The sequence below is a fragment of the Bidens hawaiensis genome, unplaced genomic scaffold (genome assembly GCF_021521415.1).
Source record: "Bidens hawaiensis isolate Kalapana, Puna unplaced genomic scaffold, B.hawaiensis_p1.1 tig00026854_1, whole genome shotgun sequence".
Taxonomy (NCBI): domain Eukaryota; kingdom Viridiplantae; phylum Streptophyta; class Magnoliopsida; order Asterales; family Asteraceae; genus Bidens; species Bidens hawaiensis.
Genome location: NW_027494326.1, coordinates 34,753 through 61,944, shown reverse-complemented (window position 1 = coordinate 61,944; position 27,192 = coordinate 34,753). Strand labels below are relative to the sequence as shown.

General features: G+C 35.9%; 1 protein-coding gene and 1 pseudogene across 1 annotated transcript; one reads left to right on the top strand and one right to left on the bottom strand.

Annotated features, from left to right (window-relative positions):
* The first annotated feature begins 4,472 nt into the window (after window positions 1–4,472).
* On the top strand, window positions 4,473–5,407 carry LOC143574152 (serpin-Z10 pseudogene; annotated as a pseudogene).
* Window positions 5,408–21,413: 16,006 nt separating this feature from the next.
* Window positions 21,414–23,587, bottom strand: LOC143574154 (serpin-ZX-like). The gene is made up of 2 exons (XM_077058849.1): window positions 23,013–23,587; window positions 21,414–22,553 (listed from the first exon to the last, which is right to left on the bottom strand). Exons 1-2 carry the CDS (start codon window positions 23,400–23,402, stop codon window positions 21,750–21,752), a joined length of 1,194 nt encoding a protein of 397 aa, XP_076914964.1. The 5' UTR covers window positions 23,403–23,587; the 3' UTR covers window positions 21,414–21,749.
* Between the last annotated feature and the right edge of the window lie 3,605 nt (window positions 23,588–27,192).

The following is a 27,192-nucleotide window of genomic DNA, read 5'->3' as shown; positions in this document are numbered from 1 at the left end:
CGAGAATATGTATAATATGCTATGTGGCCCCTGAATCTATGATCCATTCCTCATCATTCTTCAACTTACCATCCATGTTGGCTTTTGGCACCTTGTCACTTTGCATAAGGCGCATGAATTAGATCTTAGAGATTAACATTCAAGATTTCGTGCCTAAGAGTGCCACACTCACTATCAACAAAACAAATCATAAGTTTCTTACATTATCTGATGAAATTCACAAACCAAATGGTATATCTGAAAAAAAATATATACATATATTCATAATACTTACTAAATAGTGAAACTATTTGCTACAAATCTAGAGCTATACAATAAAAATTGATTTAACAATTATATGTTCAATGTGGGGATGGTAAAGGTTGATGAACAATTCCATTTCGGTTCACAATTCATCAAAGAACACTATTTAAGACAACTAACCAACAAAACTTCCTCAAGAATAAAACTACTGAATTATAAAAAATTAAATAAAGCTTCGATCAATTCAAATGTGCATAAATCAATGATCAATTGAGGGCACAAATCAAAGATCATTTGGATAATAAAACTTATTACCCGCAATGGATCTTCAAAAACAATTTCAAAGGTTTAGACTAAAGAGTACTCATACATTAATAGTGAATTCGGCGAAGATGGTGGAACAGATTAGAAAACGCTATTCAAGTCAAGATCTAGCCGCTAACATAGATACATCAATATGATACGATTGAAACGAGATCGATACGTTAAATACTATTCATAACATTAAAGGATGAGATACATTATGGTGGATACAATAAGTTATAGAGAGAATCCGGCATGGTAACGGTAAAGAATAACTTAGGCACGGATCTCACACACATTCAATGAATATGATAAGCCTATTTATAGACATGGACCCCATTCGTTATACAACACTAACGAATGGGGTGATCCTTTTCACGAATGGCTTCTCATACATTAACTTAATCTCATTCATTATGCTTCCATAAAGAATGGGAATTAACTTAACGATTAAGCCTCCATTCGCTATACAGTCCATAGCGAATGGACTTATACCTTAACAAATAGCTAGTTTATAACGAATGGACCTCATTCGCTATACAATTCATAGCGAATGAGCCATTTTACATTAAATAAACAGACTAGACAATCTCTAACTTATTCGATCGCTACGGACACCAAATCGTGTACTAACAACATAATCTAAATAATATATTGGAATATGTAAATTGAATTTGTGTGATCAGTATATAGAATATGAAAATTGATCATATAATCGTAAATAGAATTTGGATACAAAATCATCATAGAATTAGGGTTGAGGATTACATTACATAAAGATTCAGTGTATAATCCAATTGAATTTGTAAATTGAATCTTTGAACATATGCATAAGTTTCGACATCAGATGAATCGGAATAGGATGCAATTGGATCACATAAGAAACAGATTGTTCAACGATGACATCAGATTAATCTATAGTTGAAGAGTAATCAATTTGAAAGAAAATGCGATTGTTACCAGAATCGATATGCAGGTGATTGGATGGGTTGTTATGGCTATAAGCATGACAGATGAATATCGTTTGTACATAGAAACCACATAGTTTTTTGTTTTTTTTTTGAATAGTCAAAAAAAGAAAGGAAAATTAGGATAAAATTCCTTGTGGCAATTCGAAGTGATTTGATAAAAAATAGGAGGTTGTTGAAAATCCACTAATTTATTAGATAGGTAGATAGATTATATACCCAAAGTTATATGTCTTATATTTAAATATGGAAGTTTTATTTGATTGTAGTAACATTCAAAAGTCAGCTACTCTTTATGGACAATAAATATGAAGCAACTCCTTCATGTGATTAAGGTAAAGAAATTAAAGTTTTCCAAAACTGATTACAAAAGTTTGTGACTTGAAGTCATTTTTTTGTAGTGTTTGGACAAAGTAATTATAATTGTAAACAATCTCAATATATTTCAAATTATTCTATTCAACAGAAACTATTAGTTGGTTCAGTATATCTATTTTAAAATCTGTAATTTCACATCTTCATGAGTGAGGTCATCATTTTTAGAACACTTTTTCTGACTAAAAACTATTTTTCGTGAAACATTGTTTCAAAACCGAACTAGAACCAAAATGGGCCAAAACTAGGCTGTTAGCGAAAATGCAGCCATAAACATTTTTTAAAACCCATGACATGTCACAACAACCTATTTTTATTTATTATAGCAGGTCCTAACATTTTAGATGACGAAATACGAGTTTTTGCTAGAAACATTAACGTAATCCTAATCAAAGTTTTATGCAATATTTATGAATTATGATGTAAGTTTTAGATCATATTTTATTATGCAATATAATATAATTTGTTTATTATATATTAACCTAAACCTAAAAAAATTTTATGCCATATTTATGAGGTAAGTTTTAGATCATATTTTATTATGTGATACAATATAATTCGTTTATGTTCGTTCGTTTAATAAATGAACTGGACACGGACAAAAAAAATTTGTTCGGCAAGCTTAACGGGCGAACATGGACAAAGGATGTGTTCGTTCAATAGTGTTCGTGAATGTCCGGTAAAATCCGTCCGATAACGCCTGTTAAATAGTGTTGTGTATGTCGAAATTCCATGAAGAATTTGAAGCTTGTTTCTCGTGAAACAATAGAAGTATGTGGATGTTGAACACCAAAACATTATTTTGATATGATTATGTGGTTGATTACTATGTTAAGTGTTAACAATTTTTGGATATCATGTGATATACGGTTTATTAGTGTTTATGTTAAGTATTTTGATATGTTTGTGTTTGTTTGTACATTAACTTTCATTAGTGTCCATTGGTGTTTGTTTGTCTATTAGTGTCCTTTAGTGTTCGGTTGTCCATTAATGTCCGTTAACAATACTAACGAACAGAGACAGACAAACTCAATACCTTAATGAATGGACATGAACACGAATTTTTGTTTGGTAGGGTGTTCGTGAACCGTACATTTGTCCGACAAAATCTTAACGAATGAACATGGACAAGGTCTTGTTCGGTTCTAATCGGTCAGCTTACAACCCTATTTGTCCATTAATGTTCGTTTGTCTATTAGTGTCCGTAACTTCTGCTTACAATATTGACGTACGGACACAGACAAACTTAATCTCTTAATGGACGGACACGAACATGAATTTTCATTCGGTAGAGTGTTCGTGAACCGTCCGTTTGTCCGCCAAAAGCTTAACGGACGAATACGGACATGGTCTTGTCCGGTCTGGTTCAATCCGTGTACACCCCTAATGCCATACACTATATTTTGTTTGATATATATAAACCTAACCCTAATCAAATTCTGGGCAACTTTTATGGAGTAAGTTTTAGATCAAATTTTCCTGGTTTACCTTTAATGATCACGTTCTTCATGTGATATAAATCTTGGCATTTTGTTCACAAACTGGTTTGGATACTGAAGAAACGTGGATCTACTCACTGGTAGCAGATCTACTTTCCTCGGGTGTGATTATACTATTTCACCGACGGTTCTTCTGGGTCTGTGTTCTTCTACCTACAAAATGAACAGCGCCGTTACTTACCCCTCAGAAAGGGACAGAGGGGTCCTCTTTGGGGTAACCCTCCGGCGTGAGAATCAGTATATTTGTGGAGAAGATAATAATGTGTGTAAAAGCAATCTCAAGAGTATTGCTGAATAGCTTAATACCCCCTTATTGTGAGACTGTCTGTTTTGTATGTAACTGACTGTGAGTGAATGTGATTCAATATGATTGAATGTGTTATCAATGCTTGTAACTGTCAATGATTGAGTATGAATGTGTCATCAAAGTGGAGTTGATGCTGTATTTATAGTGCTAAGGTTACCACCGGTTGGGCTCAACCTCGTTGGCTTCCTCCAATCGCACTGCGCCACGTGTCCTCTGGGACACCTGGCGCTTTCTCGTTGGTTGTAATCACGTGGTAACACATGTGTCATGCTGAGTTGTCGACCTTCCATTTGGCAGCTGTCAACATCAGCATATTCTTACTCCTTAAAAAGATGCCTTCTGGAAGGTTGTCTGACGTGCACAATCAAGGTTGCCCTAATCCTGATTTGGATAAGGACGAGGTTGATTATGCGCACGTGTGATATGCGCCCATCCTGAGGATGCGCGAGGTCTTCTCTTTATTCTCACGCGCAGATATTTCATGCGCAGATGTGATATGCACGAGCATGTGATATGCGCCGCGCGCTAATGCGCTGCGCGCATATGTGATGCGCGAGCATGTGTGTCTGGGCAGATGTGATATGCACGAGCATGTGATATGCGCCGCGCGCTGATGCGCCGCGCGCGTATGTGATGCGCGAGCATATGTGTGCCTGGGCATATGATGCCTGAGCATGTTTTGTATGCGCCATGCGCATAGGTTTTGGCTTTGTGCCTTCATAATGTCTTTATCTTGTGGGTTGACCCGCCTTGCTCGGTGTTGAGGCGGGTACATACCTCTTCAGATACCATCTTTATTAAAGCTATATGCCACTTGCTTATTTTTAAGACTTTGTTTTTGGTATAGCTAACATGTTCTTTATTGATTAACAAAGGCTGTAGAGGTAGTCAGTGAGGTGAATCTATGGGCCGAAAAGCAAACAAATGACCTAATCAAACAAGTCCTTCCTGAAGGGGCAGTTGACAATCTCACCAGACTCATCTTTGCAAATGCCGTCTACTTTAAGGGAGCATGGAGTCAGAAGTTTGAACAGTCAATGACAAAAGAATATGACTTCCACCAACTCGATGGCAACAAAGTTAAAGTTCCTTTCATGACCAACTACAAAAGACAATTCGTGCGCGAATATGATGGTTTCAAAGTATTGGGTCTTCCGTATTTACAAGGTCAAGATAAACGTCGGTTCACAATGTATGTTTTCCTCCCAGATGCAAAAGACGACCTTCAATCTTTAGTAGAGAAAATCGGTTCCACTTCTGATTTTTTAGACCGTCACATTCCACACCATAAAGTACTAGTTGGGCGGTTTTTGTTACCAAAGTTTAAGATTTCATTTGACTTTATAGCAAGTGATCTGCTGATGGAATTAGGGCTTGTATTGCCTTTCACCAATGATTGTGATTTGAGTGAAATGGCTGACTTATCTGCTGGCGAAAGCCTTTATGTTTCAAGCATTATTCATAAAGCTGTTGTGGAGGTTTGTGAAGAAGGTACTGAAGCTGCAGCGGTCACCTGCACAATGTATTCTCCCACAGCACTACCACCACAAGTAGAGAAGCCCAAGGTGGTTGATTTTGTGGCGGATCATCCGTTTTTGTTTGTGATAAGAGAAAATAGGTCTGGTGTCGTATTGTTTATGGGACAGGTGATTGAACCTCATGTTGGATGAAACAAGAGTTGATCTCTATTATCATGAATAAGTTGTCTTATGTTTATGGAAGACTTGTTTTATTTATTTTTTATATATTGATTTTTGTACCAACATGTTTTTGGAGTAAGACTATTGCATTTTGGGCCATTTAATTCAAATTCAAGCGAATGATTTGTTATTTTTGTTAGATTTGTTGTTTTTGTGAGAGAGTTTATAATTCAAGTTGTTTTGGATGACAGAAATCTCTTTTTTCTTTTCTTTTTTGGTAAAGAAGACGATATTTTTGATTGTCAAAGAGCGAGAGGATACATATATCTTGAATGTTGGCATTCAAATGAATGTAATGTTCTAGCTTTACGCCTTTTCTGATATGGGGTTAAACATCTCTAATCACACACAATAAGCTCTTAATCTCTATACGTTTTTGCTACTACAATATGTCTTCAGTAAGTGCGAATTTTGATGTATTTCACTTAGGTCTTTGATTATTCTAGTTGATGATAATGGTTTTACTTCCTCTGTGTGTAGTGCTTTGAGGGGAAAAAAGAAGGGGGGGGGGGCTAAAGTTGAATTTTACAAAATAATACTATCATTCATTAGCTATTATTGAGAAAAACACCCACCATGTATGCACTTCCTGTGTGTGTATGTGCTTTTTTCCGGGGGGGGGGGGGGGGAGCTAAAGTTGGATTTTACAAAATAATACTATCATTCATTAGCTATTATTGAGAAAAACACCTACCGTGTGTGCACGCAGGTCATATGCAGACCTATCAGCAATCCCAACACACCTGACCCGACAATAAGAAGACTTGATGTCAGCATCTCGACAGCCTGCAACATAGTGAACCGTGTAATTGGAAGATTTTGCTTGAACCACAATCGTAATTCATCTATACCTAACCATTTCAAAACAATACGCTCTCCCAATGATTCCGTGTCTCTCATCATATCAGAACATTTGCCTTAACTATAGCAAACCAGTATACAACGATATGTTCCTTTGGTTTATGAACACCATGTATAAGCTGAATTTTGTTGCAAGATGTAGTTTAGTTTGAGTTGTCCGATGTAGTAAAGTCTGATTGTCTGTTCATGAGTTTTTATATTCAATTCACTGAGTTCAGGACCCTTCACTGTTAACAAGGTCTTTGAACCATCAATACCATCTCATTTGTAAGTCATAAATCCGGATGTTAACATTATAGTATTGTTTGTGTATTAAGTCTTTTGTATTATTCCCTAACATAATCGTGTTTGTATTTTTATTGTGTTTGTGTTGTTTGAGCCCAAGACCATATGTTGTAAGCCCATTAGGCATAACCTCACTTGGGTCATGCTTCCCATATATAAGGAAGCATGGCATGTTATACAACTTAACATTTTGTCATAACATCTTCTGGTTTTCTCTCTATTCTTACTTTCAAAAACTCACGGCCATACCATAACAAGATCCGAGATCTAGGTTAACTTTAGTGATTTCCGCTAGCTAAAGCTTATATTGATTCAAGAACTTGTGTTGTTCGATCCGTTTCGGGACCTACAGTTTGTATCAGAGCTTCCGGCTCTACTAGTTGTAGTCCTTGGATCACAACCTTGAATCTAGGTCTTGTGGTGTTTAAAGAAGTGTTATTGCTTTGCTTGGGGTTTCAAGGTGTTCTTGAACATCTTGAAAGTATTCTTGGGTGTTAAGGTGTGTTTTGAACGGGTTCTTCAAGTGTGCTTATTAGTATTCAGCTTGTGTTGGTTGTATCTGTGTTGATTGTTGTGGATTTGTAGTTGTTTGTGTAATTAAAGTGGTGAAAAGTGTGTGGAACCTTATTCCAAGCGAATCGAATCGTGGTACAAGTGTTTCCAAAAGTGTATAAAGTTGTATGAACCTCGGTTTTTGTGCAAAAAGTCGATTTGATTCCCTTACTTAGTCGATTCATTTATCTCTTACTTCATTACTTGTCCATTCGAATAGAATCTTCTATTCGATTCGATTAGTTTGTACTTCTATTGAAACAGATTCTATTACAAGTTTCTCAAGCCACTGATCTACTATTTAAGATGTCTCACGATCCACAATTGTTGAAGAGCTGCATAATGTTAGAAAATGAAGCGGGTACAACAACCAAACCTCCTAAACTCATGACATTTGAAAGCAACTTTGATGACTTCAGGTGGAGGTTTAAGAACTTCTTGAGAATGACTGATCCTGGCATGATATGATCAATAGAACAAGGTCCACACGTACCAGGCAGTTTGTGATGTTGTAATTCCCGGAGATGGTCTTTCCGATGCCGATAAAGAAATGATCAAAGAAGATGAGAAAGCCTATAGGGTCTAAGTGTGAGTGTGTCTTCCGACACTGCTCTAACTCTATGAGAATATACCACTGCCAAGGCACTCTGGGATGCCCTTGTTGAAAAATTCGAAGGAAATCTTGAAATGAAGAATAGCAAAAGGGAAATGTTGAAAGGTGAATTCAACGTGTTTAACCACATTTACTTCGAAACAGTTGGTACACAGTTGAGTTGGTTTGAGAAGCCAATAACTAAGATGAGGAGTAGTGTTCTCAGTTATGATTATTCTACGATTAACCAAAGTCTGCTAAACTCTTTACCCTACTCCTGGAACACCAGTGTCATTACCAACACACGTACCACAAATTTGGCAATAACCTCTTTGTCTGATCTAATTTCCACCATCAATTCTTATGAGATAGGTGACAAGTTGAGGTTGAACAATCATATCAGCTCTTTCAATCAGGGCTGGCATATCCACAAGCTCTACTTTCTTAAGCCAAACTCCAGTGAGTGGTACCACATTGCTTACTACAAAGACCACCAACAACTCAGACTCATCAAGCCAGTCAGCTTTAGCAAACTCAAACTCGTTTCAAGATGCTATGAACAAAGTTATGGAGCAAGCACTCAAGGCACACGGTATCAGCAGGTCCAGTAACAGTAACAACAACAATAATTCAAACAACCAATCTAGACACACATCATCTCAGTCTTATCCGTTGGTGAATGATTCCAACATTGCCCTAGTGCATGCTTTTCTTTCAAGCCATTAATAACTCTTACAAGGGAAACTGTTACCTCCATCATTTGAGAAAGGTGATCTTCGTGAGATAAACAAAAAGGATTTAAAGAAAATGGACATCAAATATCGAATGGCCAAGGTAACTGGTCAAGGGGCTGCGAGGAACCAAGATAAGAGGTCAATGGGTCAAAGGAGTGCTCCAGGTCAAAGGGTTCCTTAAATTGGGAATGGAAGAGTAAACAATGGGAACTCCAGCTCAAGTTCTAGAGCTCTTATCACATGAAACAGTGAAAGATTTGCTTCCGATTGCGAAACTGAACAGTTTTGGGAGTTATCCAACCCTTTGAATATGGTTGGGATGTCATTCACCGATGAGCAAGCTTCAACAAGCACTTCAACTACAGGAGGAAACCAAGACACTCATAAAGTACACACCCACTTATGTTCTCAGGATTGCATTGATAAGGGTTATAGATATAGAACTCAAAATGCAGCCCTTATTAAAGAAAAATATTTAACTTAGACATCTGAATAGTGAGTATATTAAGTCTGATAAGATATATACTCTCAAAATCAAGACCCATAACAATGACATGGCAAGACTAAACGTAAAGCTATTTCAAGCCACTCAAAATGCTGAATTTTATGAGTAAAGAACTGTCAAATTTAGCACTAAAATTGAGCAACTAGAGTCTGACTTAGCTAAAAAGAAAATCATGGTAGATAAGTTTGGGCTTGCCTCTAACAAAATGAATGGGATCATTGGGTCTCAAATGGGGGGTCAAACAAAGGACTGGGCTTGGTTTTGCCCCACCTTTTAATGGCAACTACACGTTCTTACCCCATTTCAGCTTCAACTATCCACCAAAGGATGAAATGGTCTTTGGGGTTGGTCATGTAGCAAAACCAAAGATATTTGTTCCTCCAGTTTCCAAGACCATAGATCCACTTCCTATTAAAGTTGGTTCTTACAGCATTTCATCTTGTCCAACATGTGTAGTATGTGTTGGGAAGTCGTTGGAAAATGACATAGACCGTGCCAAAACCAACATTTTGAAAACTCCTTTTGTGTCAAATGAGTCTTTAAAAGCCATTGTCATTTTGTCTTGTAATAATGAAACAATTAGTTATAATGATGTATAATCTTGTAGTATCGATGTTCATGTTGGCACCGTTCAGAATATTGTTAATGACAATCTTGATGCCTTTATGATAGTGATTGTGAAACTATATTTGATGAATCTATTTCCAGAGATTGTAGTGAGAAGGTTGATTTAAACATGATGTGCTAAAAGTAGTCAAATAATTATTAATTAAATTACGCTAATCTAGACACTAAGTAATACTCTAGACTCTTTAAAATTCGACTAAACTACTTACCGACAAGTGAACCGATCGACTCTAGTATAGCTAAGTAAGTCCTGATATCGAACCCGCGAGACTCTTTTCATTATGTAATTAACTAATTAGACTCAACAAACTGACACGACTATTTATTTTACATTTATTAATAGGGGTTTTAAATTAATTAATATTAAACTAATAAAAATAACTAATTAACAAAAGACAAATAATAAAACACAAGAGATTTAGTTTAATTGATTCAAATGGTGATAAAAAACCACTTAGGCTGTAATCCCCAAAGTTTCACTTATCAAATAGTTGGAAAATAAATGTTATGGAACTTAGATCGTAAAATAGACACTTAAAAGAAAACCCGAACATGACCCCAGATCCTTCTCAAGAAGACACATATCCTTTTCAAGAAGACACATATGGGTCTAATAAGTTTTAAGACACCGGTTTTATAAATTAAACTCCCTTACGGTTATTTAATTAATTTATGAAAGAGTACCTTTATAATGAAATCCTACCTTACAGCGCGGAAATCAAAGGTAATTTGACAAACTTAATTGACTCTCTAGACAATATTAACTAATCAAACCTAGACGGACTCCTTACGACGAACTAAATCTAGCAATCTTAATCAACAAAGATTTAACAATAACCTATCACCTTACAGCTTTCTAGGTTAGTAGCACACTTTTATTTATTTGAGTAATAATATTATCCTATGATCTTATTCGAATTCAATCACAAACTAGTTAAAAACACAAAATAGATGACCTAAACAAATCCTATCATATGAAACAATCACCAAGGATAATGTGGAATAATAAAAATAAAACAAGAAAAACCAAGTGCACATACCCATCAATCAAATAAAATCAAAGAGTTTACTGAATTATAAAGCCATAGAGAAAAATAATAATCCAACTAAAATCAAAACATTAACAAAGGTTCATTATAATCCTAGGCAGTCTATAACGTTTAGCCTAGCATCTTAAAATCAAACAAAACACGAGTAGAAATAATGGTGAACATCGGATAAAAATTAGAAACCGAAAGACTAAAGATGATAATACCCATAATGTCTTCGATCTCTCTTGAATTAGCACTTCACCGGATGAATTCTATCCTCCAAAATCTCCAAAATACGCAATATTGACTTCAATTTTCAACCTTAACAACTTTTGGTTCATCTTCTTTTTTAGGGTTAACGCTAATGATGTTTATATAGTGATTAAGGCTCAAAAACCCGTCCACACGTCAGAATCTTCTAAAAAAGGAGCTCGTCGCGCTATGTGACGAGCCAAATGAGTTTGGCCGCGTTACGCGGCGACACAATTACCCTCGCCGCGGTAGCGACGGGGTTACTTCTCCTAGTCGCGTGGTGCGGCCAGGTCCATCTAGTCATGTTCTTTTGCCGGCTCGATCGATTCTTCTACTGGTTCGTTCTGGTTCAACCTTGATTTGTTCCTGTTCTTTGTGTTAACTCGTTTAAGCTCCTTTTAGACTGTTTATCGCACCCGAGACCTACAAAACTTCATTTAGTTAGTGATATATCAATTCTAAGCGAAAATGAATCATATATCATTAAATGTAGTATAAAATTATCATGGGAAAACATATATAAATAACTGTATATCAAATATCCCCACACTTACTTTTTTTTCGTCCCTAAAAAAGACTTATGTAATGGAATCAAAATCGGAAAATATGGTCTTAAATTTATATAAGATATACTAAAGCTTTGATAAACGCTAAAACCAAGATCAGTGATATTGTTGTCCATTTAAACCCATGCCTTGATCTTTACCATAGCAAGTAAGATCCAACAATTTCATTATTCATATAATCTAGTGGTTTCCACAATTCATATCCGTTTATTTTCAGTTTTTATTTGACCGGACCACCCCAACTTGACTTAAACCTCAAAATTAGCAATTTTAAAATTTTGTTGCTCATTTTGCTTGAATAGTTAAGACGATAAAGGGTATTGTTTATCCACGTAAATTTAAGCATCAACGTTTACCAACGCATCCATTAGATACGATTAAGGTATCATTAATTAGTTAGCAAGTGTTCCCCACAACATGACATACCCCGTTATCAAGCAATAACCCGAAACCATCACCATAGATGAGTATACAAAAATTCAATTGTAGGGTTTACATGTGGTGTGTCCCTTGTGGTCTATTTCTTAATGGTAATGAGACGCGAGCAATGGGACCCCACATGGCTAACAACGTGGATGATCAAGTCAGTAGTGTATTTGTACTTTAAGTACGTGATGATCAAGTTTAATGACTTATGTTTGGCATATAACCGTGGATTTGCTCTTTTTTAGCTTTTTAATATCACAAATCCACTTAGGAAATGTGAATACCTAGATGATAAACCGCATACATACCCATAGTCTCAAGACCTGAGGCATCCCATCAATACAACATTTAAGGTTATAAAACCATACGTCAATAAAATGTAAAACACTAAAGCTAGACACTTAAGATTTACATCACCGGCTACTTGGTATACTCTAACGTTAAACCTACCCAAGTACCATATGATAACGTATTTAAAGTCTAAAATTCATAATATTTTCACATTAATACAAAAATTGAAGCTTGAGTATGGCCCGAGCTTTAATCACTTATTTCCACGGACAAAACGCATCACCCACTAAAGATTATATCTATTTGTTACCCATTTATCAAATTGCCCTTTCATTCTAAGGCTGATTCTACTAACAAATCCCAAGTTAAGTGCGTTTTCTTTTATATTATCTTATATTATTAGTATTTGAAAAACCATTTTCCGATAATTATCATCATCTTCCATTTCAACGCAGAAAACTAAATTTCAAAGGACATTTTTCAAAACGTTTCATTTTTTTTATTTTTTTTAAACCAAGTTAAATTTAAACTACGAATAAATATCCTATCCCCACACTTAAATTTTGCATTGTCCTCAATACAAGGATAAGGACGACTTAAAATAAAAATAAAAATTAATATAACAAAATGAAGTCATACTACAAAATCTTCTAGAAAAGGGTCTCGTCAAAGCCGCGTTACGCGACGACACAATATACCCTCCTCGCGCTACGCGATGAGGTTCCTTCTCCTGGTCGCTCCGTGACACGGCCAGGTCCATCTAGTCTGGGTTTTTGCCGATTCGAGCGGTTCTTCTACTGGTTCATTCCGGTTCCAACCCTAATTCGTTCCGGTTCTTCGTTTTAACTCGTTTAAGCTTCTTTTCGACTGTTTATCGTACCCGAGACCTACAAAACTTCATTTAGTGAGTGATATATCAATTCTAACCGAAAATGAATCATAAATCATCAAATACGGTGTAAAATTATCATGGGAAAACATATATAAATAACTGTATATCAAAACATAACCAGCAGTTCATCATATGATTGTGAGATTAAGACTAAACCTTTAAAAACAAGTGTTTTAAAAGGGTAAAATGATCCAAGTACTTCTAGTAAATATATCCCCCCTCACAAATACAACTTTTCCAAATAACGCAAGAAATGGCACAAATAAAAGAAAATTTTGAAAAACGAATCTGGTCATTTCTAGTCCCAAACTACTAGTCAAAAGGGTCCAGAATTGATCATCAGTCTAATAAGTGTGCCAGTGAGACAGAGGTAAAATTGAAAGCAAGAAAATAATAAAACCCTTCTGGCTAACCAATAAGGAGAGATTAAAAAGGGAGTCTAAGACTGAAAAGTCAAAGATCCCACCAAAAGGAAACAGAAAAGAGATCCAAAGACCGAAAGATCCGAGGACTTTGTTTTAAAACCATGGAGGAGATGGTCGCAAAAGTCTTCAAAATCCAAAGCACATGCATCTGCATGGGCTTTCAAGTGACTGTCCCTCGGATTCTGATTTATCACCTAAGAATCAATTTTTCAAAAAAATAATAATTTAAATTAGGTGCTTTTTTAGTTAATCTTCCTGAGACAACTTCGTCTGGGGATTCTGCCTCTAAATAATTACCAAATTGTGTATGGTCGGTCTAGAAGGTCTGTGAACAGTATATGGTACTTAGACAGTGCCTGGCACATGACTGGGACCCGTCCTTGCTGTTTAATGTACAACCATTTGACGGTGGATATGTCTCCTTTGATGGTGATATTGGAGGGCAAAAAACGAAGAGAGGAACAATATCAAATGATGTGTTGACCTTTGATGATGTGAACTTGGTGGAACAGTTGAATCACAACTTACTTAGTGCTTTTCAGATCTGTGATAAAAGCTACCCAACTCTTTTCACTGAAAATGAATGCTTGATCTTGAAGCTAGGTTTTAAAGTCCCTGAAGAATGGGTGTTGATGTGTACTCCGAGGCATAACGATGCCTACATATTTGACATTAATAGCTCTTATTCACAAAGAGCTGCGTCATGTCTTCTATCCAAAGCCTTGGAGTATGACTCATCACTATGGGATAGACAACTGGGTCATGTAAATTTCAAGAAATTCACCGGACTTGTGAAAGGTGAGCATGTGAGGGGCTTACATGTTAAATCTTTTTCTTGCATTGAAAAGTGTATTTCATGCTCTAAATGCAAGCAACATAAGCTTCCTCAATAGCCCAAAATGGTTAATTCAATTGATTCCATTACTCAACTATTACATATGGACTTGTTTGGCCCTATTCAACCTCAGGCAATAGGCCGAAAAGCCTATTTTCTTGTTATTACTGATGATTATTTTCGTTTCAGCTAGACTTTCTTGTTAGGTCACACGGATGAAATTGCTGACTTTTTAATCAAGTTCATGACATTAGTTGAAAATCAGACTGAGAATCGCATCAAGGGCATTAGAAGTGATAATGGTATGGAATTTTGCAACAGAGCAGTCAATGACTTTTGTCATTCATGGGGGATCGATCGTCAGTTCAGTGTACCCTGTACTCCACAACAACATGGGGTGGCTGAAAGACGAAATCGGACATTGGTTAAAGCTGCAAGAACTATGCTGTCATATTCAAAGTTGCCACCGTTTCTCTAGGATGAGGCAATTAATGCTGGTTGATATCCAGAACCGTGTTCTAATCAACAAGCGTCTAAACAAGACTTCATATGAGGACTATTACAAAATAAAGCCCCGAGTCAACAACTTTAAAACCTTTGGATGCCCATGCACTCTACTACATTCAAACACTGGCTCAGATTCCAAGTTTGCTGAGAAGGAGGATGAATGTCATTTTGTTGGATACTCCTACAACAAATGTGCGAACAGGGTGTTCAACAAAACAACCAAGGTCATTGTGGAATCGTATAATGTTGATTGGAAAGAGCTTAACCTATCAGATGCTTACACGGGACCCAACCGGTTATTTGGTTATGACCATCTTGTTGGTCAGTTTCGCGGTATTAACCCAACTCCTTATGTCGCACCTGCTCCAGCCTCAATAACAGTGTCCGACCCTGTGCTACTTCAAGATATACGCAACAGCTTAGAAGACGTCAGCATCTCTGGCACACCAACAAACAGGAATGTTGCCCATGCTACACCTCAACCTGTGGTGGTTGGTCCCTCTCCTTAACAAGCTGACACTACTGATATGCATACAGCTGAAGATGCCTTTGATTATGACTCAGAAGCCTCCTATACTTCTGCCAATAGGAAGAGCCAGAAAATGTCGAGCCTGCTCTCACCCTTCAAGCAAAACGAGTGTAGTGGAATCTGTCCCCACATCTCCCTTTATAAATGCAAATGTTGATGTGGTCACTGCCGAAGGTGCTGATGAAGACAACGAAGCTCCTTTTACAATTACTGACCACGCTGATTCAAATCATGTTCCCACCATTGTTGTTCCATTCAGTTAAGATCTTTGTGAAGGCCCGATTGCACCAGAACATGTGGATCAACCTGAGGTCGTCACACACCCGCCATAGATGTGATGATCAATGCCCCAGGCTTCTTTCACACCGTTGAAAGCCTGACGACTGAGTTGCAAGTAGACCCCATCGATGAGATTATGGAAACTGTGGATCCTATTCCTCAAAAACCATACACTGGTCCCACCCAACTGAAAACATTATCGGCTATCTTTCTGTCAGATGCGAGACAAGGAACAAGTTTGGTACTATTAACAAATGTCTTTTTGCTTGTTTCATTTCACAGGTGGAGCCTAAGGACTATAGAGTAGCTCTGAAAGAAAACTCGTGGGTAGAAGCTATGCAAGAAGAATTGTTGCAGTTTCAAAAGCTGAATGTATGGAGGTTGGTCAAGAAGCCAGAAAAAAAGCGACCAATTGGGACCAAGTGAGTGTTTCAAAATAAGAAAGATGAGAAAGGGGCTATCATAAGAAATAATGCACGACCGGTAGTGCATGGTTTCTCTCAGCAAGAAGGTCTGGATTATGATGAAGTTAATGCTCCGGTTGCTAGGCTTGAGGCTATTTGTTTCTTCCTCGCCTCTGCATCCCGTATGATTTTCAGAGTATACTAGATGGATGTGAAGATTGCATTCTTGTATGGGAAGATAAAGGAGGAAATATATGTGAAGCAACCACCAGGGTTCAACAATCCAGATCATCCAGATTTTGTTTACCGACTTGACAAAGCCCTATATGGCCTTCATCAAGCACCTCGTGCTTTGTTATGCTACACTAGCTTATCATCTACTAAAGAAAGGTTATAGACACGGTGTTATCGATCAAAGTTTATGATGGTGATATTATCTTTGGATCTACGAGTGATAAACTATGCAGAAAGTTTGCGGAGGAAATGAAAAGTCGGTACCATATGAGTTCTTTCGGGAAAATGTCTTTCTTCTTGGGTCTTCAAGTTGAACAAAAGACGGATGGGATCTTGATCCACCAAGAGAAATAAATCCATGAAATTGTTTAGAAATTTGGATTCAAGACCTGTGTAGGCTCAAGATCCATTAGGCAAGCCAGTCAATCAACATCTTTACAGGTCCATGATTGGTTCGCTGATGTATCTCACGACAGGTAGAACGAACATCATGTTCCAAGTTTGTCAGTGTGCTCGTTATCAGTCCGATCCAAAAGAGTCTCACGTGATTTTTTATAACGCGTGTGTTCCAGTATCTCATGGGAAAACCTCGTATGGGTTTATGGTATCCCGGAAACTCTCCCTTGGAAAACATCGATTATGGGGATGCAATCTGGATCGAAAATCGACTTCCGGAGGATACCAGTTTCTGGGTGATAGACTAATTTCCTGGAAATGAAAGAAACAAGTCTCAGTCTCCATATCAACTGCTGAAGCTGAATACTTTGTCGCCTCCAATCGTTGTTCTTTAGTGATCAGGATCCAGCATCAGCTACTGGATTACGGTTTGAATTTCTTTTGTATCCCCACTATGTGTGACAATGAAGAGGCGGTGTGCATTGGGAAAAACCCGGTCCAGAACTCGAAGACAAAACATATTGACATCCGAATGCATTTCATTCGTGATCGTTTTGACCGAAAACTTGTTAATATCGTAATGGTTCACTCAAATTACAACTTTGCTAACCTTTTTACAAAAGCTTTCGATCGTGCACGATTTGTATTTCTTGTAGATTCGCTCGGCATGATCTGTTTTGACTAATCTCTTTTCTTTTGTTTTAAATTTGTAAATATTTTTCAAATATGTCACAATTTTAGATGGAGAAAATGAGTTAAGTTTAACTCACCAAAAAGATTTTTTTATTAAGAAAAAACAAAAATGAGTCACTTGACTTGTCAAAAAGATTTTATACTCCTTAAGAAAATTAGAAAAAGTTTTTAAAAAAGATATTCTCTCATATAGATGGAGCTCCTGCTTGGAGGGAGTCGAAAAATATAAAATTTTAAAATTTTGATAAATCGATCAGACTTTGGAAAATGATAAGAAATTGTTTTTAATAATTGTAGCATACGAAAAAATTAGATCAAAAGCCAACAAGATCATTTCTTATATGTAGATAGGCTTAACAAATTTGTAAGTGTTAGAGTGGTATAAACATAAATTCTTGCATTTACTAGTGGTTACAAGTCCATAAAGCAATTACACGACTCAGATTTAAGTCATATCCATGAAGGCAAAAATATTATTAGTCAGTCATACACGAGCCCATTATTGATTGATTACCAAAAAATTATATTTGCTTAAAATAATAATTTTGAGAATAAATGATAAAGCAGAAAAACTATAAAGTGCTTAAAAGAATTTAAATTCAACACAAAAAATGTTGAAAATTAACAAACAAAAATAGGTATATTAGAAGCACGTAACGTGGGGCAAACAAGTAAGTCCTAAACACTTTATATGAATGCTTGTAAGTTCGTATGGCAAGTAAGTCCATGGTTCAACTTTTACTCTTTGAAAAAGTTTGAAAAAAGTTTAAATAAGCTTAAAATGTTTTGACCAATCATTAGGGGGTCGGAGTCAATTCGGGGTGATATGATAAATACAAACTATGCCCGCGGTATGATGGAGTCAGCAACTTGTGAGATTAAATGGGACCACATAGGTGTTGTGCTTAATATATACCTTAACGTATCAGTTTGACCTCCAAATACTTGTTAATTTTAAGGTAGAACAAAAATATCTACAATCGACTTTGGATTCTTGGCATAATAACATCTAAATGGAAGTGTGATGTTATCGATCAATGTGATTCCATGTTAAGATCTTTCTCGCAAAAATATTAGAGACATTAGAAAATTTTGAAAATATTATTATTATAATATTAATTTCATCTTTACTCTTATCTTTTAATTTTTCCGATTTTTTATTTTGTTTGTTTTTAAGTTTTAACTTCATATCTAAGTTTATTTTATTTTATTATAGTTTATTTTTTTTAATTCAAATTTTCTTTTTATATTCTATTTTATTTTACTTTTAAACTCTTATCTTTTCGTTTAAACTAGTTTTAGCTTGCGTGTTAAAAAAGGTCGGCAATGCAAGAGTTGTTAAATGAGTAAACCGACACAAATATACTTTGTAAATAAATAAAGTGTTCGGATTAGGTGCAAACTATTTTTCGAGTTTAAATATTTAAACATTTTCAGAGTTGGAGGGTTGGGTGTGTAAAATCGTTTAAATCTCAAAGTATTTTGACCCTATCACGAGATAGGCTAACCCTATATAAGGGAGACTTCAAAATATCTTTCACTCTTATCCACACCCTTCAACCTTATCCTCTCATATCCCCTCTCTCTCTCTCTCTCTCTCTCTCTCTCTCTCTCCAGAAACCCTTCAGCCACCACCATCGCTCCTTTGTTCAAACCAAAACCTTTCAAAATTGTTGATTCACACTTATTATTCATTATTAATGAATCATTATCCATGAGTAAATCCTTTATATTTGTTCAAATTCCCACTTCTTCTTCTCTTGTTCTGGACATCTCATAGAGGAGTTGTCGGAGATCCTTAGGACATTTGTCTCTTGATGTTTGACAAAGTTGTTATTGCAATCTTGTTGTCGACATCTTTGACAGCCCTTTGACTGATTTAATTATGTTTTTTTACTTACTTGTGTACATATTTTAAAATTCTAGGGTTTTTCGGACTATTTTGGGTAAAATTAACCCATGACATGTTTAAGTTTGGGTCTGAAAATATTCCGTCATAGTTATCGGGCCTACATGAAACCCTTGTTAAAAGGATTTGAGATTTTGTTATGTTGGGATTTAGAGACGGAAATGATGGCTTGATTCGGTTCGATTAAAATGAAAAGCATTACATCATGTTGGGTATTGAAAGTATAAAGGAACCAAATCGTTGCACATACCAATAGAATCGACTGAACGCAACCCAACTGAATCGACTGAACAGAAACCAATTGAATCGACTTAGCAGAAACCAATGGAATCGACTAATTAATCTAATCCAATCGAATGGTCATTCGATTCGATTTATTTTTAGACTCGATTCGTTTGAACTTGCTCTATTTTAATCGAATCAAACTGGCATTTGTTTTGTTTGGTCTCTGAGACTCGATTCTATTAGTTTTTCATTAGATTCAATTCAACTTAAGTTCTCATCAGTCCATAAGTCGATTAGTTTGATCCTTGCTCGATTCAATTAACCTGTAAATATATATTTGTTTCTCACCTAGTTCGATTCGCTTCATTATGAGTCGATTAGTTTTAACTTGGTCATGTTTTGTAACAACTTATATACATATGCTCTTTTATATCCTAATGGTTTGTTTTATATGTCTATGCAGCAACACAACATGCATTGTCCCTTGGATCTGCCAAGGAAGAAAAAGTATAAAGTCTTCACCTCTATGATAAAGGGACTTCGGGTATGCCCTCTAACGCATGCCATCTTTGCTATCCCGAACATACACACTTGCTGGGTTAAGGAGTTTTGGACCAATGCCAAAATAGTGTATGATGGAGATGTTATCAATGCTGAAGTGGCTGGTAGGAAGTTGGTTGTTAAAGAGGAACACTTAAGAAGTGGCCTAAATATCAAGGATGCCAATGATCATTTGTTGGATATGATTTAGAAAGAGGATCTGGAGGAGAATGTGCATGATACAACCTGGACAGTTTGCAAATAGAGATATTAGCCGCCCTACTTGAAATTTCTTTTCCATATCACGACAAATTGTCACTCTGATCAAAAAGGTGGGTTCGACAAGATCAAGCTGCAATGGGCTGTGGTTATGCCCGCGCTTACTAAAAAACTCATTTCAACTACTCCAAATGGTTCTTCAAGTGTGTGCAGTCAAACATTATGTCAAAGAAGAGACGGGCAATGAATCCACGATTAGTACGGTTGTTACTTGACACGATGACACCCGATGTGCCAAGACAGTGTTGTAAAAGTCGGATTCCAAGGTCCTCGGACATCGACCTTGCTGCCTTTTCCTAACTCGGCCACCATTACTCGCCAAGGTCCAACTCGGTCAAAAGTCAGAGTACTCGGGATTACTCGGCCTCCAAGGTCAACTCGACCACCAATTTTTTATTTTTTTATTAAAAAAATTTAAGATAACAAAAAAACATGAATTTTTTGAATTATGTTTTTTTTTCATATGAATTATGTTTAATTTGACGTGAATTATGCTTGTCTTAACATATATATATTATCCTATAATTATTTTATGTTATATTTATCATATCCGAGTACAAGCCGAGTACTCCCCGATTACTCCAAGCCTTTATGTTTCAATCTGCAATTGCAAAAGCAAAGGATCCTGTATTTCATGGCAAGAGTAAACATATACAAATTAAGTTCCATTTTCTAAGTGAGTTGGTAAAAAACGGTAACGTTGAGCTTCTTTTATTGTTGCTCGAAAGATCAAGTAGGTGATATCTTTACTAATGCATTATCAGTTAGATGTTTATCTTAATTAATTAGACCGTGGCGGAAACATAATTAATTAAACCACGGCAAATACATAAGCTAGATCTTGGAGTCTACCCTATCTTAATTAATTAGACCGCGGCGAATATAACGGTGAATACTAACCAACTTGGCATAATGCTAAACGATCCACCAAGGGCCCATTAGGTATTTAGGTGTATAAGTGTATTGTATACTCGTTATTCCCTACAACTGACAAATTACAACAAAACATTCAATGAATTAATTGTTATACAAATTCTATCAAGAAGATTGTATTTCTTAAAAATTTAGTTGCAACCGAGAGGACAAGTTTTTACCAATTTATTTTTAGTACAAGGCCTTAAGAGTAAAAGTGACTCAACTGATCCAAACCATTTCGATCAAGTCTTGACCAGGTTCTTTTTCATTTAGCATATGTCCAGATGAACCAAGTGGAAACTTTTCTCATTCAAAACAACTAGAGATTTATAACCTGTTCCATAAAAGCAATGACCATGACTATATAAAACATATATTAGATTCATCATTCATATTGAATTAAATGACTCCGGATGCAGTAATCATACTCCAAACTAAAATCAGTTGATACAGAAATCAGTAATCTCAAACACCAAAAACACAAAGAAAAATAACACAAGAAAAAATAAATGAAAATCCGGTCCCAACCATAAACAAAAGACAATGTGTTCATGAAACTAGAAACTTTGATCAACTACCACGAGGGTCAACCACCTGTCCCACAAACAAAACAACCCCAGTCTCATCTTCTCTTATCACAAACAAAAACGGATGGTCTGCCACAAAATCAATCCTTTTGGGCTTTTCTGAGGATCCTCGTGCACAGCGCGTCATAAGCATGATAGAGTGCGCTGCAGCTTCGGTTCCTTCTTCACAAACCTCGACAAAAGATTTATGATGAATACTTGAAACATAAAGGCTTTCCCCAGCAGATGAGTCAGCTACTTCGGTTAAATCACATTCATCGGTAAAAGGCAATACACGCCCTAAGTCCTTCAACATACTAGAAGCTTCAAACGCATTTGAGATTTTAAACTTTGGTAACAAAAACTCCCCGACTCTTTCCTTTTTCTGTGGAATGTGACAATCTATGAAGTCAGACGTGGAACTAATTTTCTCAACTAAAGATTGAAGGCCGTCTTCTGCATCCGGGAGGAAAACGTACATTGTGAACTGCCGATCTTCTTGTTCATCTTCATCTTTTGAATAGGGAAGACCCAATACTTTGAAATCATCAAATTCACACACGAAGAGCCGGTCTTCTTCATTGGTCATGAAGGGAACTTGAACTTGGTTTCCATTGAGGAGGTGGAACTCCGATTCTTCTGTCAATGACTCGTCAAACTTCTCACTCCATGCTCCCTTGAAGTAGACAGCATTTGCGAAGATGAGTTTGGTGAACTTGTTAACTGAATTAGCATCTATGACATCTTTTATAAGGCCATTAGTTTGCTTTTCAGCCCATGAATTCACTTTATTGGCTACCTCTACTGCCTTCATTAATCAATAAATAATATGTTAGCTATCTCAAATATTAAGTTTAACTTTACCAAAACTCAGTTTTCATAACTCCAAATAATTATAAGCCTTGAATTTGGGAAAAAATTAACCATCAGCAAATTAACATCTAATAAACAATATGTGAAACACCACTAACTATCAGTATTGAAGGTAAACCTAGAAACGATCATCGAAAACATATTTACTTTGAATTCGATCAAGTATTTTAACTAAACTGTTAGTGAACAATTCAATAACTTTTCATGGTACCTCAAAAACTTACTAGTTATCATTGTTTATGATGCCCCACCCGAACCAAAACCGAGCAGAAAAAAAGCAGAAAAAAACTGAACTTGTATACCAGAAGCAAGCTAAACTAATGTATCCGATTGCGAATCATACTACTTAAAATATTGTAAATATGAAGGATAACACAAAACTTTTAAAACTGACCATGTTCTGGAAATCGACTCGTTCGCAAGCAGCTTCATAAACATTATCCACAACTTGTTTGAAAGAAGGTTTGAGAGAACAGGTTTTATCGATCCAAACCCCGTTTGCAAAAGCCAATCGAGGTCCGCCATTTAGGCTACCATCTTCTAAGATCCAGGACACGGTATGCGAATAGAGAGAGTTGAGTTCCTTGGTGGTATTTGTTTTGAGGAAAGCAAGCAGTTGGTCGAGTGTTGGACCTTTGGAACCGGCAGCCATTAAACTGAGGACGACATGAATGGAAACCGGAGAGAAAACAACGTTGGAGTTGTGTTTCTTGGAGAAAAGGTGGGCTGCGAGTATGGTTGAGACGTGGGTTTGATTGCTGATTATTTGCTTATCGGAAATCATTGTTGGACTTTGAAGAAGAAGATGTTTTGTTTATGATATGAAGAAAAAGGAGATTAATATTGTATTTATAGTATTACCAAACCCTTAATAATTCAAAATCGATTTTTTAATGTTCTCTAAAATTTCGTTTCCATTAATATATATCCTTTGTAAAATATAAATTCCATGCGTATCTTTCTATAATAATACTAGTTTGATCCTCCCGTGTTATGGGAGTTTATTCAAATTTTTGTTTTTAATCGTGTTGCTATTTTATGATAATTTATTTTATCTTTTAACATAGTTTTGTTTTAAGTTAATACATATATATTAGTTTGTTATTATATTTTTTAGCGTTTGGGTTTTTTCAATTGAGAGTGTATGTTTTTTAGTTTTTAACGAACAATATAAACGAACACAGGCATGTTGATTTTTTTAAATGAACAAACATGAACACAAATATTTGTCTACTGAAAAAGAGGACGTTGATGTAGTTGACGATGGTGGGTAGTATTGGAAGTTAACCGGCGAATGAGATGATAGACAAGCAACAGAGAACATGTAAAAGAGATAAATTAAATTAGGGTTTAACGATGAAAGTGTTTACCAATAAATGAGATCTTATAACCCATTTAAGGGCTATTAGGGTTTGGTAAGACCTATAACACGCGAAAATTATTCTTTGATGATTAAGGACTTATTTCACAAATAAATGAGATGTTATAACCCGTTTAAGGGTTATCCGGGTTTGATGAGACCCATGACTCGTAAAAATTATTGTTTGATTATGAAAAAGTTTCACAAATAAATGAGATGTTATAACCCATTTAAAGACTATCCAGGTTTGGTAAGACTCATACCCGCTAATTCGGGTCAAATGCATGAAAAGAAATTTATTTAGAAATCAAGCAATCTGGTAGCAATTATATAGATAGTTAGATATTATATTCAAATATTAATTTTTTTTAGTTTAAAAACATTTATTTGATATGTAAATCCCTATAAAATTGGGTGTAGATTGAATAATATAGAAATATAATTATATATTATATTGTTATTATTATTATGATAACAAATATATAAATAAATAACATGTATATGAGAATATATCTGTTTAATTTGTAATTGAAATTTGTGAGATATCTAGTTTTATTTTTTTATTAATTTATATGGCATAGATTTTTTGAATGATGGATAAAGTATATGAAGTTAAAAGTATTTGAATATTATTTTATAGTATTTGAATAAAATAAATATGAAATTGTGAGATATCTAGTTCTACTTCTGTTATATTTTAAATTATTGTTTAGTAACTAGTATTTTACGTTAACATTTTGATATTTATTATATTCAAATATTAATTTTTTTGGTTATATGATAAACCCACAAATTTGGAAAGAAAGCATGAGAAAGCTTTATTTTGAAATCAAGCAATCTGGTGACTCGAAAGGAATGGGGGGAGCGATGTGAGGGCGACACATAGGATTTTATGGTAGGCATTTATATAGATAGTTAGATATTTACTAATAAATGCCACCTTTGTGAAAATATATCCAATACCGAGCTTAAAAATGTGGACAACTAAGGATCGAGAGGGAGGTTCGGTTGATCTCAAGGGGAGGTTATGGAGGAGATCATAGTCTGACGACTAAATTTGCTAATAATAATAAGTTTATTATTATTTAATAATTATCTTTTTAGTTTAGATAAGTGTTAGTTTAATTTTTAAAAGTTTTTTGCGTTTTAGTTCTAGTACAATTAGGATTAGTTTGTTTCCTATTTAAAGGGTTATATTTTCCATGTAATTTACATTCAGTTTTAATCAAGAAGTTCGTTTGTTTTTAATCTCTGATTACCATACCAAGTTAACAACCGGTATCAGAGCATTAAACGAGTCTTGGGAGATCTGAAGCAAGCTGTGATCAAAGGCTAGAAGAAACCGATTAGAAGGCTGCAGTTCAGAATGAAAGGAAAACAAACTTAGGCGCAAGAAACCGAGAAGTATGGCTGATTTGCAGGTTATTGGAGGGATCAAGAAGCTAAATCAAACCAACTACAAGATGTAGACTACGTGTATCAAGTTGTACCTTCAAGGGCAAGACTTATGGCAAGTCACGAACGGAACAGATACCCGGGTACCCACTGCCAACATCAATGGATCGATCGGAAAGTGGCATATGAAAGCGGGCCGTGCCATGTTTGTGATAAAGACCACAGTAGAGGAAGAAATTCTCGATCATATCCAAGAACTCGAGCATCCTAAGCAAGCATGGGATACTCTTGAAGCCTTGTTCTCAAAAAAGAATGATGCCCGTCTACAATTACTTGAAGGAGAACTGATGTCAACCCCTCAAGGAGATCTTTTAATCCCACAGTACTTCCGAAAGATCAAGAACCTATGCTGGGAAATTAGAGATCTAGATGCACAATCCAAGATAAGTGAGGCCTGGATGAAACAAATAAACATTCATGGACTGAGACCGGAGTACAGGAGCTTTATCATCGCTATTCAAGGTTGGCCGAACCAACCGAATTTGACTGAGTTTGAGAACCTACTAGCCGGTCAGGAGGCCTTGGCTAGATAGTTGGCTGGCACGGTGATCAAAGGGGAAACTGATGCTCTGTATGTCGATAAGGACAATAATAAACCTTGACGTGGTAAGGGCAATCAAAGTTATGACAAGGATAAGCGTGGGAACTGGGATAAAAAGAAGAACCATGACAAGAAAGAGAAGCCAAATAACAAAAAGTGGAACAAGAGTAGTAAAAACTTCCCATTCAGGTGTAATAAATGTGGTCAAAAAGGCCACGTGGCTAAAAATTGTCAAGGTGAGAAGCAAGATGAAGGGAATAGTACCGACCCAAGTCGAAGCAAGTTGGGATGCTGAATCGTATGTTGCACAGATAGTATATACTAATGTGCAGGCCCTCACGGTGACGGTGGAAGCGAAAACCAACACGCTAGAAGAATGGATCGTTGACTCAGTGTGTTCAAATCATCTGACAGGTAACAAACATCAGTTAACAAACCCGAAGAAGTATGATGGTAGTCAGGTCATCGTGATTGCTGATAACTCCCGGGCACTCAATCTCGAGTACCGGTGATGTGTTATTCCCAAAGAAGAATGGTACTACAGGTTTGACTCTCGATAATGTCACACCCCAACCTACGGCGGAAATGCCGGGGTGCAAACTGATTGTCACAGCTTTCAAGGTACTATCATGCAATATTTAAATGACAATATCTATTAATTGAATTCAATTATCAAATAAATCAAAATACAAACAAGTACATAATTTATACAACAATACAAATTTTATATTTCTTGATTAAAATATTCTTCTAACTAAAGTCTTCACTAAGTCTTCACCAACCTGCATATGCGTATAAAATAGAATTTTGTCAACAATACATGTTGAGTGAGCAACACACCCGTTTAAGTGTACATATAGTATAGTATATAAAAATAAGTATTTGAAACAAGTCATATGAGAATAACAAATTAACCAAATGAGAAAGTATAACTGAGACGTCGAGAAGCACAAGGCTATAACGACTAGCGTATGATCATACTAGACTGAGATTATGTTGGACCTCTCCGAATGCGAAAGCATACAAAGAAAATAAGCACATAAACATGTAAGGTATAAGTTGTTAACACATAAGACAAAGTTGCAGTTTTAAGTATAAGTATATAATGAGAAATATATTTACGCATATGTCCCCAAAACATTGAAAGCAGTAAAATAGGGGAATGTGGTACTCACCTCGATGATTAAGCAAGAGATAATGAATATGTAAGAAAGCGGT

Bases quoted from the DNA above. Each gene is read 5' to 3' on its own strand.
- LOC143574154 (XM_077058849.1), bottom strand. From the start codon at position 23,402: ATGATTTCCGATAAGCAAATAATCAGCAATCAAACCCACGTCTCAACC. The intron at 22,554-23,012 runs GTCAGTTTTAAA...TGATTAATGAAG, and splicing joins GAGTCGATTTCCAGAACATG to GCAGTAGAGGTAGCCAATAA.